Below are 14,022 nucleotides of genomic sequence, written 5' to 3'. Positions count from 1 at the left end.
CAGGTAGAAGGTGGCCAGGGAGGGTGCTGTTGTGGTAAGAAGGAGGGATGTGCTTCAGGCTTCATGAGGGCTGTAAGAGTTTGTTTAATATACTGTTGGAGTAGAGAGAATGCCACATAACCCAGTATGGGCATTGCAGGGCTATCAAGCATATCAGAGCTATCAGAGGGACAGACAGACTGGGGTAATAGATAAACCTTGCACAAAAACAGGAAAATTAAAAAAAAAAACATAGAACATTAATATATGAGTATGGAGATCTCTTGATCCAGCCTATATACTTTATTGCAGACAATTGCTGGTTTGCTTGGGGTTCAATTGTTGTGCTAAGATAGAGGAATGTGTTGCAGGCTTTATGAGGGCTTGTTGCAGAAGTTTTCTGGGTTTCTTGGGGGTCAGTTGTTAAGGTGAATGTGTCTATGTATGTGTCTAGGTATGTTAGCATGTGTGTATGTGTGTCTGGTTATGTTTCCTTATGATTTTGTTTTTATATATTTTAAAGTTTTTAATACTTTTTTCCTTGAAAACATGTGTGAGCGTGTTAGTATTTGTGTGTTAGTGTGTGTGTGTGTGTGTAGGCTAGAGTGAGCATCTAGGTGGGTTAGTGTGTGTTAGTGTTAGTGTCTGGGTATGTTACCATGTGTGTTTGGGCACATGTGTGTTAGTGTCAGTGGATATGTTAAGGTAAATGTCCCTGTGTGTGTTAGTGTTTGTGTGTATGGGTAGGTTAGTATGAGCATCTAGGTGGATAAGTGTGTATTGGGAGTGTCTGAGTGTGTTAGCATGAGTGTCTGTTCGTTTGAGTGGCCCACCCAAGATCAGGCTCTGGATCTGCCAGTCGTTATCGTGAGTTGTCATCATCATTAGCACAGGTTTATACTGTTGTCCTATTCCTTGTAATTTAGGTTTTTAATAACTTTTCCTTTAAAAGCATTAATACATTTAAACTCTGTAAATCTAATAGAAATGAAATTGCCATTCACTGATTACTAGTAATAATTATTATTGCTATTAACAATAATAATATGCAAAGTTACTGTGAATATGACAAACTGTATAATAGGATACAAAAGTCATTTTGTACATTTTCTTTTAGTGTATTATGAGCTTATTTTTATTATTTTGGCATTTCCATGAAAAGCTAATACCTTCATATCTGTTATTATTATCTGCAAATCCACAATAGTGTTTTGGCATTTGTACACATGCATTCCGTACATTATGCTTCAAATTTTATTACCTGTGAGCTATCAGACTAAACTATAGTCATAACAAAGATTTCTATTCCATTCTTTTAGTTTATTTTGTCCTGTAAAGCACAAAAGCAGCAAGTAATGTTTTTATAAAAATCTACAAAGATTCTAGATGTAGATCATTGGATAAGTATGTGTTTAAAAATACTGGTCACTGCAAATCATTTATAATTCCATTTAAAAACTGAAAAAAATGTATTAAAGTGAAAACACTCCAGTCTGCAGTCATTCTTTTGTTATAATTTATGTTTTGCAGAGTATTTTATATACCAACTGCATGATATGCACACGATTCTTAAATATAAAAGTCAAACAGTTTGTTCTGAACCCAAACTTAATTCATAATAAAGGTGATCAATTTCAGAATTTATATATTAAATGCAAGGAAAGATGGCATTTAATTTTTGCTCCATTCTAAACTAGTTGAAGGAGAATGTAACAGACTTTGGCCCCAGGGGACTAACACCCCCCTGGCCCTCTTCCTTGGTTACCTCTTCCTGCTTTACGTGGGGACCCTGAGGTTACATAGCATTGGCAGTGTCACCACCTGACTAGGCATCCAGAACATGGATGGTTTTCCCCAACAGAAACATAATAAATGGCTACAGCACACAGTAATAACAGTACGTATGTATTAAAGAAAAAATGGCAAGATAATGCCTTGGCTAACTAGACACACCAAGTTCTGTGTATCCTGGGCCAACACCCTCCCAAACCACCTGCAGACCCACACATAGACTTCACCCTAATGGATGATGGGTACCAGTTGGTGGACAGACATAATGGGGCCCTTTAACATAATCCACAAATGTAAAGCAACAATTACTGCAATCCACAGAGAAGGCTGTGTAAATCTTTATTATTGCCTGTGATAGACAGAATGCTCTATCAACATGACAGGGGAAGAGGATACTCCTTACCACTCAGATGTGTTTAGCTACATAGGGCTAAGGTAAGCTCCAGGATCTGTCAAGCATTTACTGTGTCTGGTTCCTGCTCCCTCAGCTGGTAGCACACACTGGATTCAAACTACTCCACAGCTTACACTGGATCATGGAGCAGGGGTGGGGAAAGCAAAATCGGTTGTCTGTGAGCAGCACAGAGAGATCTGCAGTTGAGAGGGAAGTATGGCACAGAGAATCTGGTTGAGGCAGGGATGGCACAGTGAGGCTGTTTGAGGCAAAGATGCCACAGGGAGGCTGTTTGGGGGAAAAGATGGCAAGTCCTATGCATCCAGTCTGGGTGCTAGGCAGGTCCTGTGGATGCAATCTGAGTTCCAGGACTGACATAATAATAAAAGGGGGGCTGGGTGGTGGGATAAATATACAATGTGTAGCTGGCTGGGTGCAACACACAAGGTGGGGCATTAATTCACAAGGGGGGGTGACTGGGGCAATGCATAAATCAATACTAAAGGGAGGGCTGTCTGTGGTATAAATATACAACGTGGAGCTAATTTTTAAGTTGATAATTTTGTCTGGCCCGTGAATTATGTTTTAAAAATAGATTAAAAACGATGCACAATAGACTTTCTGTATTCGGATTCATATGTATTTTAATGAATTTTTGATAAATTTTGTTAATACACATGAATGTCTGAAAATATGGCGGGACCCCCAACAAAACAAGCGACAACCAAACAGAAAGCTACACATTTTCATATGAAATTCTTCTTGTTTTTTCTCACTCTCTATTGCTCTGTCATTCCCTCTCATATTCTCTCACACCCTTCCCCTACCATCTTTGACAACCGCTTTCATTATTCCCCTTCACTAACATACTGTATATATGTCACAAACTGGGTCCAAACAGATGACTAAAAGACCCAGCGCGCCCAAAGATTGTGCGCAGGAGTTACGGTGCAGTAGTGGAGTTGAACAGGGCCTGGTTGCAGGGCGACCACACTCACCCAGGTGTTGAGTATCTAGGTATGTGCAGCCAAACACCAGTGCCCTGATATAGCAGTGGATGTAGTCCAGAACAAAGTCAAATCCTGCAGGCACCCTGGAACAGGGATGAGACATCACACAAGACTCATATGCAGGATGCTGCAAGCTGGGAGTATGGAAGCTAAGCAGAGAAATATAGCAGACACATAACAAGCAAGGGACAGGGAGGACCAAGCACGAAACATAACCAGACAAGATATACATGTTACTGAGCACAACAGTGAACAAGAAAAGGAATAAACATAACCAGACAAGATATACATAACACAGGGCACAACAGGGAACAAGACAGGACACCCCGCTGCCGGGGATACAGGACAGGACACCCCGCTGCCGGGGATACAGGACAGACTGACACACATAAATACAGAAACTAGCCTAGGACTGTATGATAACTATTGGAGATTCCGTCACATCTTATGGCCATAGTATGCTTAGCCCACCACTACGCCAAAGTATGGTGGGTCCTAACGCTAATCCCTGCTGACAGTGGTACGAAACAAACTAAATATGTAATCCAAACACATAGCACTGAGACATACTTTTAGACTGCAGACTGAGACAAACAGAACACACGGGTGGGGCACACCTTATAAAGGAAACAGAGCTGAAGCAAAGAGCTGAAGCAGAAGCAAGGAATGGAAGATTAGAACAGAGCAAAAGGAAATCCAGGAAAGGATCGAAGCAAAACAGTGAAACTGAAGCAAAACAAATATGCAGCTCTGCAGCCTGGGTAGAACGTGACAATATATACTTTGTTCTACCAAATAAACTTATTTAGAAAGACTTAGAAGCTGTGGTCTTGATTGCTGTTTGGTGACTGGAAAACTTTAGATATTTAAGATAATCAAATATCTAACCACCCCAAAGTGCAAATCTTTGTGGTAATGAGTAAATCATAAAGGAAGTTTATACACATGCAGTTGAGGAAAACAGCATTTCAGGAGATGGCTGGTTAGAGGGCTGACCATGTCTAAAGCTATGACATCCCCTTCTCTTCCCTTCCAATCTCCAAAGGGGCACTCTAGCCTAGCTAATATTTAAACATGATTTCAAATCCTGAATAGTCACTTATCAGATGTAAGTTTCATTGTAATTTGGTCATGATTCTGCATGCAACTACTTATGTTGTTTCCAACATCCAACAACCTCTGTGAAATAAACAATCAATTTAGATATCCATTTTCAACTCTATAATATGTACAAAAGGACTTGCCACAGTGCATCCACAGATTGCACCCACAAGATTTGTCCCAGCACCCTGATTGCACCCACAGGATGTGCCCAGATTGCATCCACAGGATTTACCCTACACCCGGATTATACCCTGAGGGGTTCCCACACAAAGACTCGGGTCCTCTTTTGTTTCTCCCCTTTCTCATCTCTTCCATTTCTCTTTATCTCAGCACTCCCTTTGCTCTTTATCTCTCCTCCTATTTCCCTTTATCTCTCTTTATCTGTCACCCTTCTCATTTTCTTTCCTCATCTTTTTGTTTATCAATCCTTTCTATCTCTTCCTTTTCTATTTACTTCTTCCCTTTTTATCTATTATTGTTCTCTTTATCTTCTAACCTTTTTCTCTCATCTCATTTCTCTCTTCCCTTTCTCTTTATTGTGCTCTTTTCTCCCCCTTGTCTGTGTCACTCCTCTTCTTTTTGCCAAACACATTTGTTTCCTATTTCTCCCTTTCTGTATATCTCCCCTCCTCTTTCCTCCCCTTTTCTCCTTATCTCCCCCTTTCTGCTTTATCTCTCTCTTTTCTTTAATTCCTCTTTCTTATTATATCTCCTCTTTTGATTTATCTTCCCTACTTCTCATTATCTCTCCCCTTCTCAAAATCCATGAGCCAGGCCTTCTCATCCATCAGTGACTGACTTCACAAATGCTCTACTGGATTAATGGGCACATTTTTCAAAAGAAACACTGAAAAATATTGTGGAAAGCCTTCCCAGAAAAGTGGAAGCTGTTATAGCTTCCACTACATATTAATGGCTATGTATCTAGAATGCACAGTCATAAAAGTCCTGGTTGGTGTGTCATGTTAGGTGTCCCAATATGTCCAGATTGTGTATATCCATGGCATTTAAATAGATAAGAATATGTTTTAAATAACATAGAATTAGCACATATTCAAAATCAAAACAAGTCAATGATTAATTATTAAGCAACATACTTTTTCATTGAGGGAAGCACACTGACTGGTTTTAAGTATACCACGTGCCAGAGGATGTGTTCAGCCCCAGCTAATGGTCGGGGCAATTTAATATAGAGGATTCTGCAGAATCCCCAAATGCATTTGCAAGGGAACACCACAAAAAATTGTATAATTGTGCTTTTACGCATGCAATGCATGACATTAGGGAACAGTGTGAGGATCAGAAACAACAGTATCAAACTATAAATCCAATCTAGAATCCCTAGTATGTCCACAGTTGTCATTCATACATTATATATCACCTGCTGTACTCCATTGTGTGTATAACTACGCATCTCATACAAACACAATTCAGCAATAAATAAAGAAAGCAATAATACAAAATTACAAAGCTCCTAAACTTCAAAAGGATACTCGTCTGCTGCTGGGTATGCTCTAACCAGGATCAAACATTCCAGATGTGTGAAGGTAATATGTAGGTATCTCCCAGTCCCAGGGCTATATCTGCCTGTCTGCCCTAGAATACCTGACAGAACATTTGGTATCAGTTAGGACATAAACGCCCTGAACTCAGGTACTCCCCCTGTAGAACTCAGTTAACCTTGTATGCCACCCTTGTGCATTTGGAAGTGTAAGCAATACTTCCATTAACCATATCTGTTTCACTGTCTCCACTGTCTCCGCAGTATGAGTATGATAGCTTTTGCTGCATTAAACAAGTGAGTCATCAAGGACCTTTTATACATTTTCAATGCCATTGGTGTGTGTGATGTAGGAGCACAGAAGCTGGTGATCCTTCAAAGTTCTTTACAGCGTTAATTATTGTATCCCAGGGGGACTTCATCCTCTGCCATCTGTGTACATAAGACCCTACTGCTCCTACACATCTCAAGCACCTGCCAGTATGCGCAGGGTATATTCCAGAGGGACTCTATACCATCTGCTTATGAGTTTGTATGCAGTCTCCGTACCGTGCAGGTACCGATATGCAGCATTTCTGCACTAGCACTAATATTTTTACCCATTCAACCTCTGTAAGGTTAAGCTCCAAATCCCTTTCCCAGATCCTGAGATTTCATACAGAGCTTCTCAAAAGAGGATACCTCTGAGGGGAGAAGGAAGAAACTCATTATTGACCTCACATAATGAGTTGGAAGTATAGGGGCAAAATATTCCCATTAGTAGCAATGTGTCCCAGTTGAGGAAACTTTATGTAGGAATTGTCGCATCAAGGCTCCATGTTGTTGCCTTTGTGGTCAATTTCCTGATCTGGAAGTCTCAAGCCTCCTTTATCCCTGGACCTGGTCAAGTATTGATTTCCAAGTCTGGGCCTTTTATACTTTGAGTTATACCCTAGAAATAATTTCTTAATCACTTTAACAAACTGTTTGGATATAAAAATAGGGAGTACCCTGGGGAGCACATTGATCTTCAAAATCCCCACCCTACCGAACAATAAGACTGCATTTGCAAGGTGAATATCACAATAATGTATAGGGAAAACACACCTATCATATACATTAAAGTGCATATAGAATGTCTCTTTAAGGTAGGATCATTTCTGACTTTTGCTGAAATAATCCCTTTTAAGACAATAAAACATTGAAAAAAAAATAGATTGCCTCAAAATAAAATGATTTAATCATTTTAAATAACAAAAATAAAATGATTTATTCATGCTACATTTCTGTTTAACGTATCTTCCATCAACTTTGTTTACTTACCTTTTAAATGAATTCAGTGTTTCCTTGGTTACAAATGAGTCAAGTAATGTTCTAAAAGGTGAGCTTTGGAATTAGACATAGAAATATAATTGAATAAAATAGATTTCATAAAAATGTGCAGACAGTACAGCAGACTGTTATGTACAAATACTGTTAGGTTCATTACAAGTGTAATAAAACTACCAAGATATGTTAGATACAGTTTCTAAACTAAAAAAAGAAAAACAAAAATGTGTTACTATGTCTTCTTATGGGTGTCTTAAAATGTAACTTCCATATCTATAACATGTGGACAACACTAATCATTATATATTCGTGGTAGTCTGCAATTCCAAAGGATACAACTGAATTTGTCATCAACAACATAAATTCATCAAATATTTGCATTGCATGGATTTCAGCAATAACTATATGCCCCCGGGGATATACAGTATGTTAATGATATATAATATTGGTAAAACCAGCATTTCTGAAAATATGTGACATTTCCGTGAAAAAAAAAATCTGTAATCACAAACCTGACACTTCAAACAGAGAATACAGTATTTTTTGTAAAATTGTATTACAATAACAAGTAAAATTTACTATAACAGGTATAATTTAGACTTATTTGTTGATTAATACTTAGTATTTTATGACTCATGGTTGGCTATTCCATCGGTAGTCACACTGCTGAATTGTCATGCATGAATAGTGATTAATTAATTGGTACTTTTTGGCTCAATGCATCAAGATGTGGCAACTAGCTGATAACACTTGTTAATTTAGCACATTTTTCATCCCAAATACCTATGTTTCATTGTTGACATACAACTAAATATACCGTATTTGCTCGATTATAAGACGAGGTTTTTTTCAGAGCAAATGCTCTGAAAAATACCCCTTGTCTTATAATCGGGGTCGTCTTATAATCAGACCTCAAATAGGGTCTGACTATGAGACGACTAAGATCCAGATCCCCCGCAGCTGCAGGGGACCTGGATCCTCCTGTCTCCCCCCCTCCCTGCCCCACTTACCGGTGCTTCTGAGTCCCCGTGTGTAGCTGGGGCAGTGTGTAGATGTCTACGCGATTCGCGTAGACAACTTACGCTGCAGCTGGAAGGAGGTGTGGCTAGCAGCGGGGGTTGTCTGCGTCCATCGCGCAGACCTTCCCCGGCTGTCAGAGATCAGAGTTCCCCGCACCGGCGCTATGGATGCAGACAACCCCCGCGGCTACACGACAGGGGACTCAGAAGCACCGGTAAGTTTTTTTTGGGGGGTGGGGGCGGGGGAGTGTTAAATGGGGGGCATAAGGCATTTCTGGAGGCAGAGTGTTCTATGAAATGCCTTTTAACCCCCCTTAATGCCACTCTGCCTCCAGAAATGCCTTTTTAACTCTCTATACGCCACTCTGCCTCCTGAAATGCCTTAAACCTCCCTATATGCCACTCTGCCCCATAATATGCCTTTTAACCCCCTTAATGCCAGAGTGACATATAGGGGTATAAGGCATTTCTGGGGCAGATGTGCATAACTGGGGGACAGGTTGGAAAATAGAAGGAAATAAAACCAAAATATTTTCTCAATCATAGCTTTTATAAAAAAAAATAGTTTACATGAATTAACATTTACTGGCAAAACTTTTTTCCTATAGGGTCGTCTTATATTCAGGCTTTTTCTTTTTTTCCTAAATTAATATTTAGATTTGGGGGGGGTCGTCTTATAATCAGGGTCATCTTATAATCAAGCAAATACGGTAAAATCTCAAAACGACTGATTTAATTCAGCCAGCTTAGTTAGATGGCATCATTTTTTAGCCTCCATTAATTAAAGTTTTTAGCCCCCTACGTTTTTGTTTTTTTGCCATTTTTGCCTTATGTTGGTTTAATCAAGATTCTCCTTTTCCATGTTTGATGTATACATCCTTGGATTTTAAACTTTTGAGACATAGCTAGATCATCTTTTTAGGCATATTATACATATTATATTATATTTTAGACCGAGATAGCCTCAAAAGCTTGCAATCTATAATGCTTCAGTTAGCCAATGGAGGTATCATGTTTACCAGATTTGCTTTGCATCTTGATAAAATTCTTATAGGTTTAATGTTGATTCTTACCTGGTTGCTTCTATTGTTGTCCTGGGGTTCATTAGTTTTAGATACCAAACATACATGTATTGCAGATATAATTTATCTCTTAAAATAGATAGAATAGGGATCTAGAAAAATTCTAAGATTTAAAAAGATCTAAGCCTGCTTCCAAACGCATTGTAAATATCTGAAATGAATGTAATGTTTTGTAATTACTAAATAATTTTCATTTGATGTCTGCCTAATTGTGGCTAGTTAAAATATCTTACGTAGTGTATTTTGCATGTTTTAAAAATATTTCCGAAAAATACAATTTATGACCTGCATATTATTTTATTATAGTTTTCAAATTAGCTATATATTACAGCTTCAAAATATGCTACAGGTAATAATTAATGTGAGAGACATAACAATGACACAATATAGCAATGTGTTGTAATCATAATCATCATATTTCAGGTTAGTGAAGGTCTGTACAAAGCCCAACCTAGGTATACATTTTCTGACATACTACACTGGATTTAGTAATATTTACTAGTGGTAGCCAAAAGGTTTAGCTTTTGTATAACCTCAATCTTTTTGATTCTCAGCCAGTCTGTAAATAGTGTGAATATAGATCTTTCCAGACTCATTAAGAGACTTTCACTCTTTCACTGTATAATTGACAGTGCTACCAGTGTTTATTTGTTATTTTTAAATGGTTTATATCAGTGGTGGTTAAATGTATTTTTAAACTCAAGTCTAAACTCATGCATGTAATTTTAAAGACAAAAGAACATCATATGAAATATTGTCATCATTTTTTTTCTTTGCACTTTTATTCATAGACCGCCCAGACTGTTCTGGTAGTTGTGGTTGTGTTTGGAATATCATGGCTTCCACATCATGTGATCAGTCTGTGGGTAGAGTTCGGAATCTTCCCTCTCACGCAAGCTACGTTTGTCTTCAGAATCACCGCACATTGCCTGGCGTACAGCAACTCCTCGGTGAATCCTATCATCTACGCTTTCCTTTCTGAAAACTTTCGAAAGGCTTACAAGCAAGTATTTAAGTGTCAGATTGGCTGTGACTCGATGCAGAGTGGCGTTAAAGAAATTAAGAGTAAAATGGAAACTCCACCGTCTACGAACTGCACTCATGTGTAAACAAGCAAAAATGATCGCTATAACAAGATGGCTTACTTCAGTCGCAAGATTAAAAAGCACAACGTTACTTGGCTCAAATTGCAGATTTTTTGTCTAGTGTAATTGTAGCTATTGTCTGCTTCAGTTAGCTTTTAACATCTGAGCTGCTGCTACTGTATGCAAGTTTAAAAAAAAATACAGGTTGTAAAAAATGCAATAGGGATGTGTCTGTTTATTTACAAATGGTTAATGAACATATATTTTTTTAAATGACAAAGTACTGCAAATCATGCAAAGTACTATGTGTTTGTGTTCTGAATAGCAAAAGTTCATTAAGTGGTTTCAATTATGCTAATGTATTGTGATATTTGACACCTGCCGATGTTGTAATGGAAGATTTTAAAAAACTATTCGAGTGAAATGGAGATGGATTTAACTGCTGGATATCAATCTATCAGAAATAATTGAATACAAATACTCCCATACAGTGATGTATTTACCATGGATGCTGCCCTAGGCCTGACCCACAGCAGCATCCCCACCCGCCCCCTCTGTGAGTGCTGTCCTCATGATGATGTCATATCCTAGTAGTGTATTAAAGCATTGTAATTGTATGGTGGTCCACCAAAGGTACCACAAGGCTCCTGGACCCGCTGTTAGGCCAAATTGACCAAGGCCAGAATATGACACCGCTCCCATAGACAATGCAATAAAATAAATAAAAAAGTCATACATTTGATTTCAGTAGAATATCTAGCAATCTGTGTACTAACTACTAAGTAGCTTTTTCTTATTCAAAGCAAAACAGCAGGAAAAGTTTGTAAAGTTTTGCAAGGCTGTCTCTTACTATGCTGAGCTGAAGTCAGAAGCACATGAAAACAGTATATTATAGCAAAAAACATTTAGCTATTTTTGCAAGAATACATGACTTGTGTATGGATGTTTGATGGCATTTGCAATGTTGATGCAATGAAGTGGCATGCTGTGTCATGTGTGACACAAATTATAAAGTTACCGTTTATGATCTTTTTGCAACAAATATTAAATATATATTTCTTCAAAAGGACAGTTACTAAGGGGTATAAGAGTGTGACAGGCATTCCTCCTTAAATATAGGCCAATACAATACAGTTTTTTAAATTTCATTTTTGACCATTGCAATGCATTGAATATAGCCCATGAGATGAATTTATATATATGTAACTTCATTACAATGGTGGCCATAACATGCTTAAAATGTTAATGTAGGTTGATGTTAAAAATGTTTGTTCCATCGATCTAACATTCCATGACTCGGTTCAATCCTATCCATTTGTCTATCCATCTATCTATTCACTATCTAGTGTAGTATAAATTAAGCTATGAACTGATGGACAAAGTGTGTTTTAAACAGGAATATTCAATATAAAAAATTAAGACACAATTTTATTCCACTTTATTGCATATACTTTGGGTTTCATAAATCAACTTGAATATTCAGCATACTTTAGTAAATATTCGCTATAATGAAGATTATTCCATCACTACTTAATTATTAATAGAAACATAGAAAGCACATTACAATAATAAACTGCAGTTTCCAGAACCGACTTGAATGATAAATTATTAAAATATATATGCCTTGCTGACTTAAAGTCTATTTTCTAAACCATTCCTTAGCATTTTGATTGAATAGTTCCATTAAAAAAATCCATGGGCTTGTATTATTAACCATAAATGAGATATACTATATACTTCGCAGATAAAATGTGTGCCATTATTCCTGGCTTGCAGCAAGAGATCAACTTACCTTGTTTTACCGACAAAAAATAAGTCAACTCACATGTACACTACTAAAAAAACAGATGTAATTGTAGGTAGTTCCTGTTTTATACTGTGGAATTCTAGTTCTGTAAAGTCATCTATAGTCAGTCTTTTATAGTACGTATAAACTACTTTATTTAATAATAAGCTCTTTATTTATAATTCAGTATAGATGTCCCGCTAACAATATTTTCCAGTGATCAATTGTTATGATTGCAATAGAGGAAGTAATCACTATAAGCAGACAGCCTTATTGTATAGGAAGTAGAGAATCATTGGGACCATACAATACATTATTTACTTAAATAACATCCTTCAATTACAGGCCCCGACTAACCATCTGGCAAACCAAGAATATGCCTAGAGGGCCAATGGCTGATGCTGCAGCACACTTACCTTGTTATGCAGGAGGCAGCACATACATTATTGATATAGGCATATACTGTAATATATATATATATATATATATATATTCCTGGTTATGCAGTATTATAGTTCAATTTCTTTTGCAAACATTTCATTTTTTTAATTATAGTGTGGTATAGGCCAGAGCTTCATTTGTCTTGTCAATTTGCCCAACAAGAACACAGAAGTTTTTTAAAAAAACAGGAATCATTTCAATATAATATTGTATTCCTGCCAACAATCATTCACATGTGTCCTGCTATTTTGCAATTATATCTTCCTCCAAATTATCATGGCAGATGGAGACAATACAATAGAAGCACAGATTTAATAAACTGCACCAGAGGATAGATGCATCTATGTACAAGTAACTAAATAGACAACTATATTTCACTGGTGCCTAGCTCTTCTTAGCATCTTTACCTATCTGACACTGGTACAAAAATCTCCAAATTAAAATGTTGCCATTTCAATACTAAAAAGTGGATCAAGTTGGATAACATTTTAGTGGTTTATATTTTATGAACACATTTTGAAAAAACTTCATAGCATAATTTGTTATTTTTTAAAAATTTTGGTCGGGTTTTTTTCTTCACAAATCTCACCAGCACCCAGAAATTGCATTATTTGTTAAATGAGAATTGTAAAATATGTATAAAGTAAAATATCTTATTTGTCTGAGCTTTTTTTAGAGCAATGTGAAATGTAGTTTATAAAGCTAATTTGTTTATTTAGAGAAATTGTGTTTTTGTCTGTTTCACTGGTTAATGAAATCTCTGAAACGTATATGTCCCTTGTTTTTATTCAGCATGAATGGTATATATATATTACTGTATATTTGCTACACTCAACAATGATTAAATAAATATAATGAAAAATCAACATACTTATTTATAGTTCTGTGAAAAAAAATGATTCATCTGCTAAAACCGCAATGATATTATCCAAAGCAAATGTTTCCCATTTAGCAAATTTAGTGTACTGTTGAAATAACCAGGCATCATTACGCTTAATTGGTTAAACTAATTTATCTTCTTATTTTATTTTTTTTTGAGATGATGATGAGAGGTGATGAGATGGGATTTCTGGTCCTCTTCAAGAGTTTCACAGTGTCGAGAAGTGACAATTTTTACCTAGCTGTAGCTATGAGCTACAGCTTTTTTTCCTTATTACTCATATGAATTTTGTACTGACTGCATTATGAGGCCATGGTCCCACTTAGCTTAGCTTTGTTTTTTTTTTTTTCTCTAATAACAAGAATGAAGATTGTCAAAGATTTTGCTCAAGTAATATATTTCTGGGTCACTGGACAAATAAGGTTTTAGTGGAAAAAATACTACAGCTTCCTATAAATGGGGCAGGTAACAATAAGTAGTTTTAGTTCAAACTAAAGTTAAGTTGGGGGATGTTAACCCAACTACTTTTACATTAAGCACTAAAATAGTTCACTGAGCAAAGATACTGATTGTAAGGGTTTTTTAAAATAATTTACCTCTCAAAAGCCTCTTGAATGTAGCTGAGAGCAATTTCATACTTGA

At 36.9% G+C, this 14,022-nt stretch overlaps 1 protein-coding gene across 1 annotated transcript in view; it reads left to right on the top strand.

Annotated features, from left to right (window-relative positions):
* GALR1 (galanin receptor 1) overlaps positions 1–10,297 on the top strand; it is a 63,643-nt gene extending 53,346 nt beyond the window's left edge. The window contains exon 5 of the mRNA XM_089490418.1: positions 9,980–10,297. Within this exon, the coding sequence (XP_089346544.1) occupies positions 9,980–10,297 (318 nt within the window). The remainder of the gene's footprint in view (positions 1–9,979) is intronic.
* The last annotated feature ends 3,725 nt before the right edge of the window (positions 10,298–14,022 follow it).

This window comes from Sceloporus occidentalis, unplaced genomic scaffold (genome assembly GCF_023333645.1).
Source record: "Sceloporus occidentalis isolate IW3139 unplaced genomic scaffold, rSceOcc1.0.p SCAF_44, whole genome shotgun sequence".
Taxonomy (NCBI): Eukaryota; Metazoa; Chordata; class Lepidosauria; order Squamata; family Phrynosomatidae; genus Sceloporus; species Sceloporus occidentalis.
The sequence above is the reverse complement of the archived record's forward strand: the minus strand, read 5'-3'. Positions and strand labels throughout refer to the sequence as shown.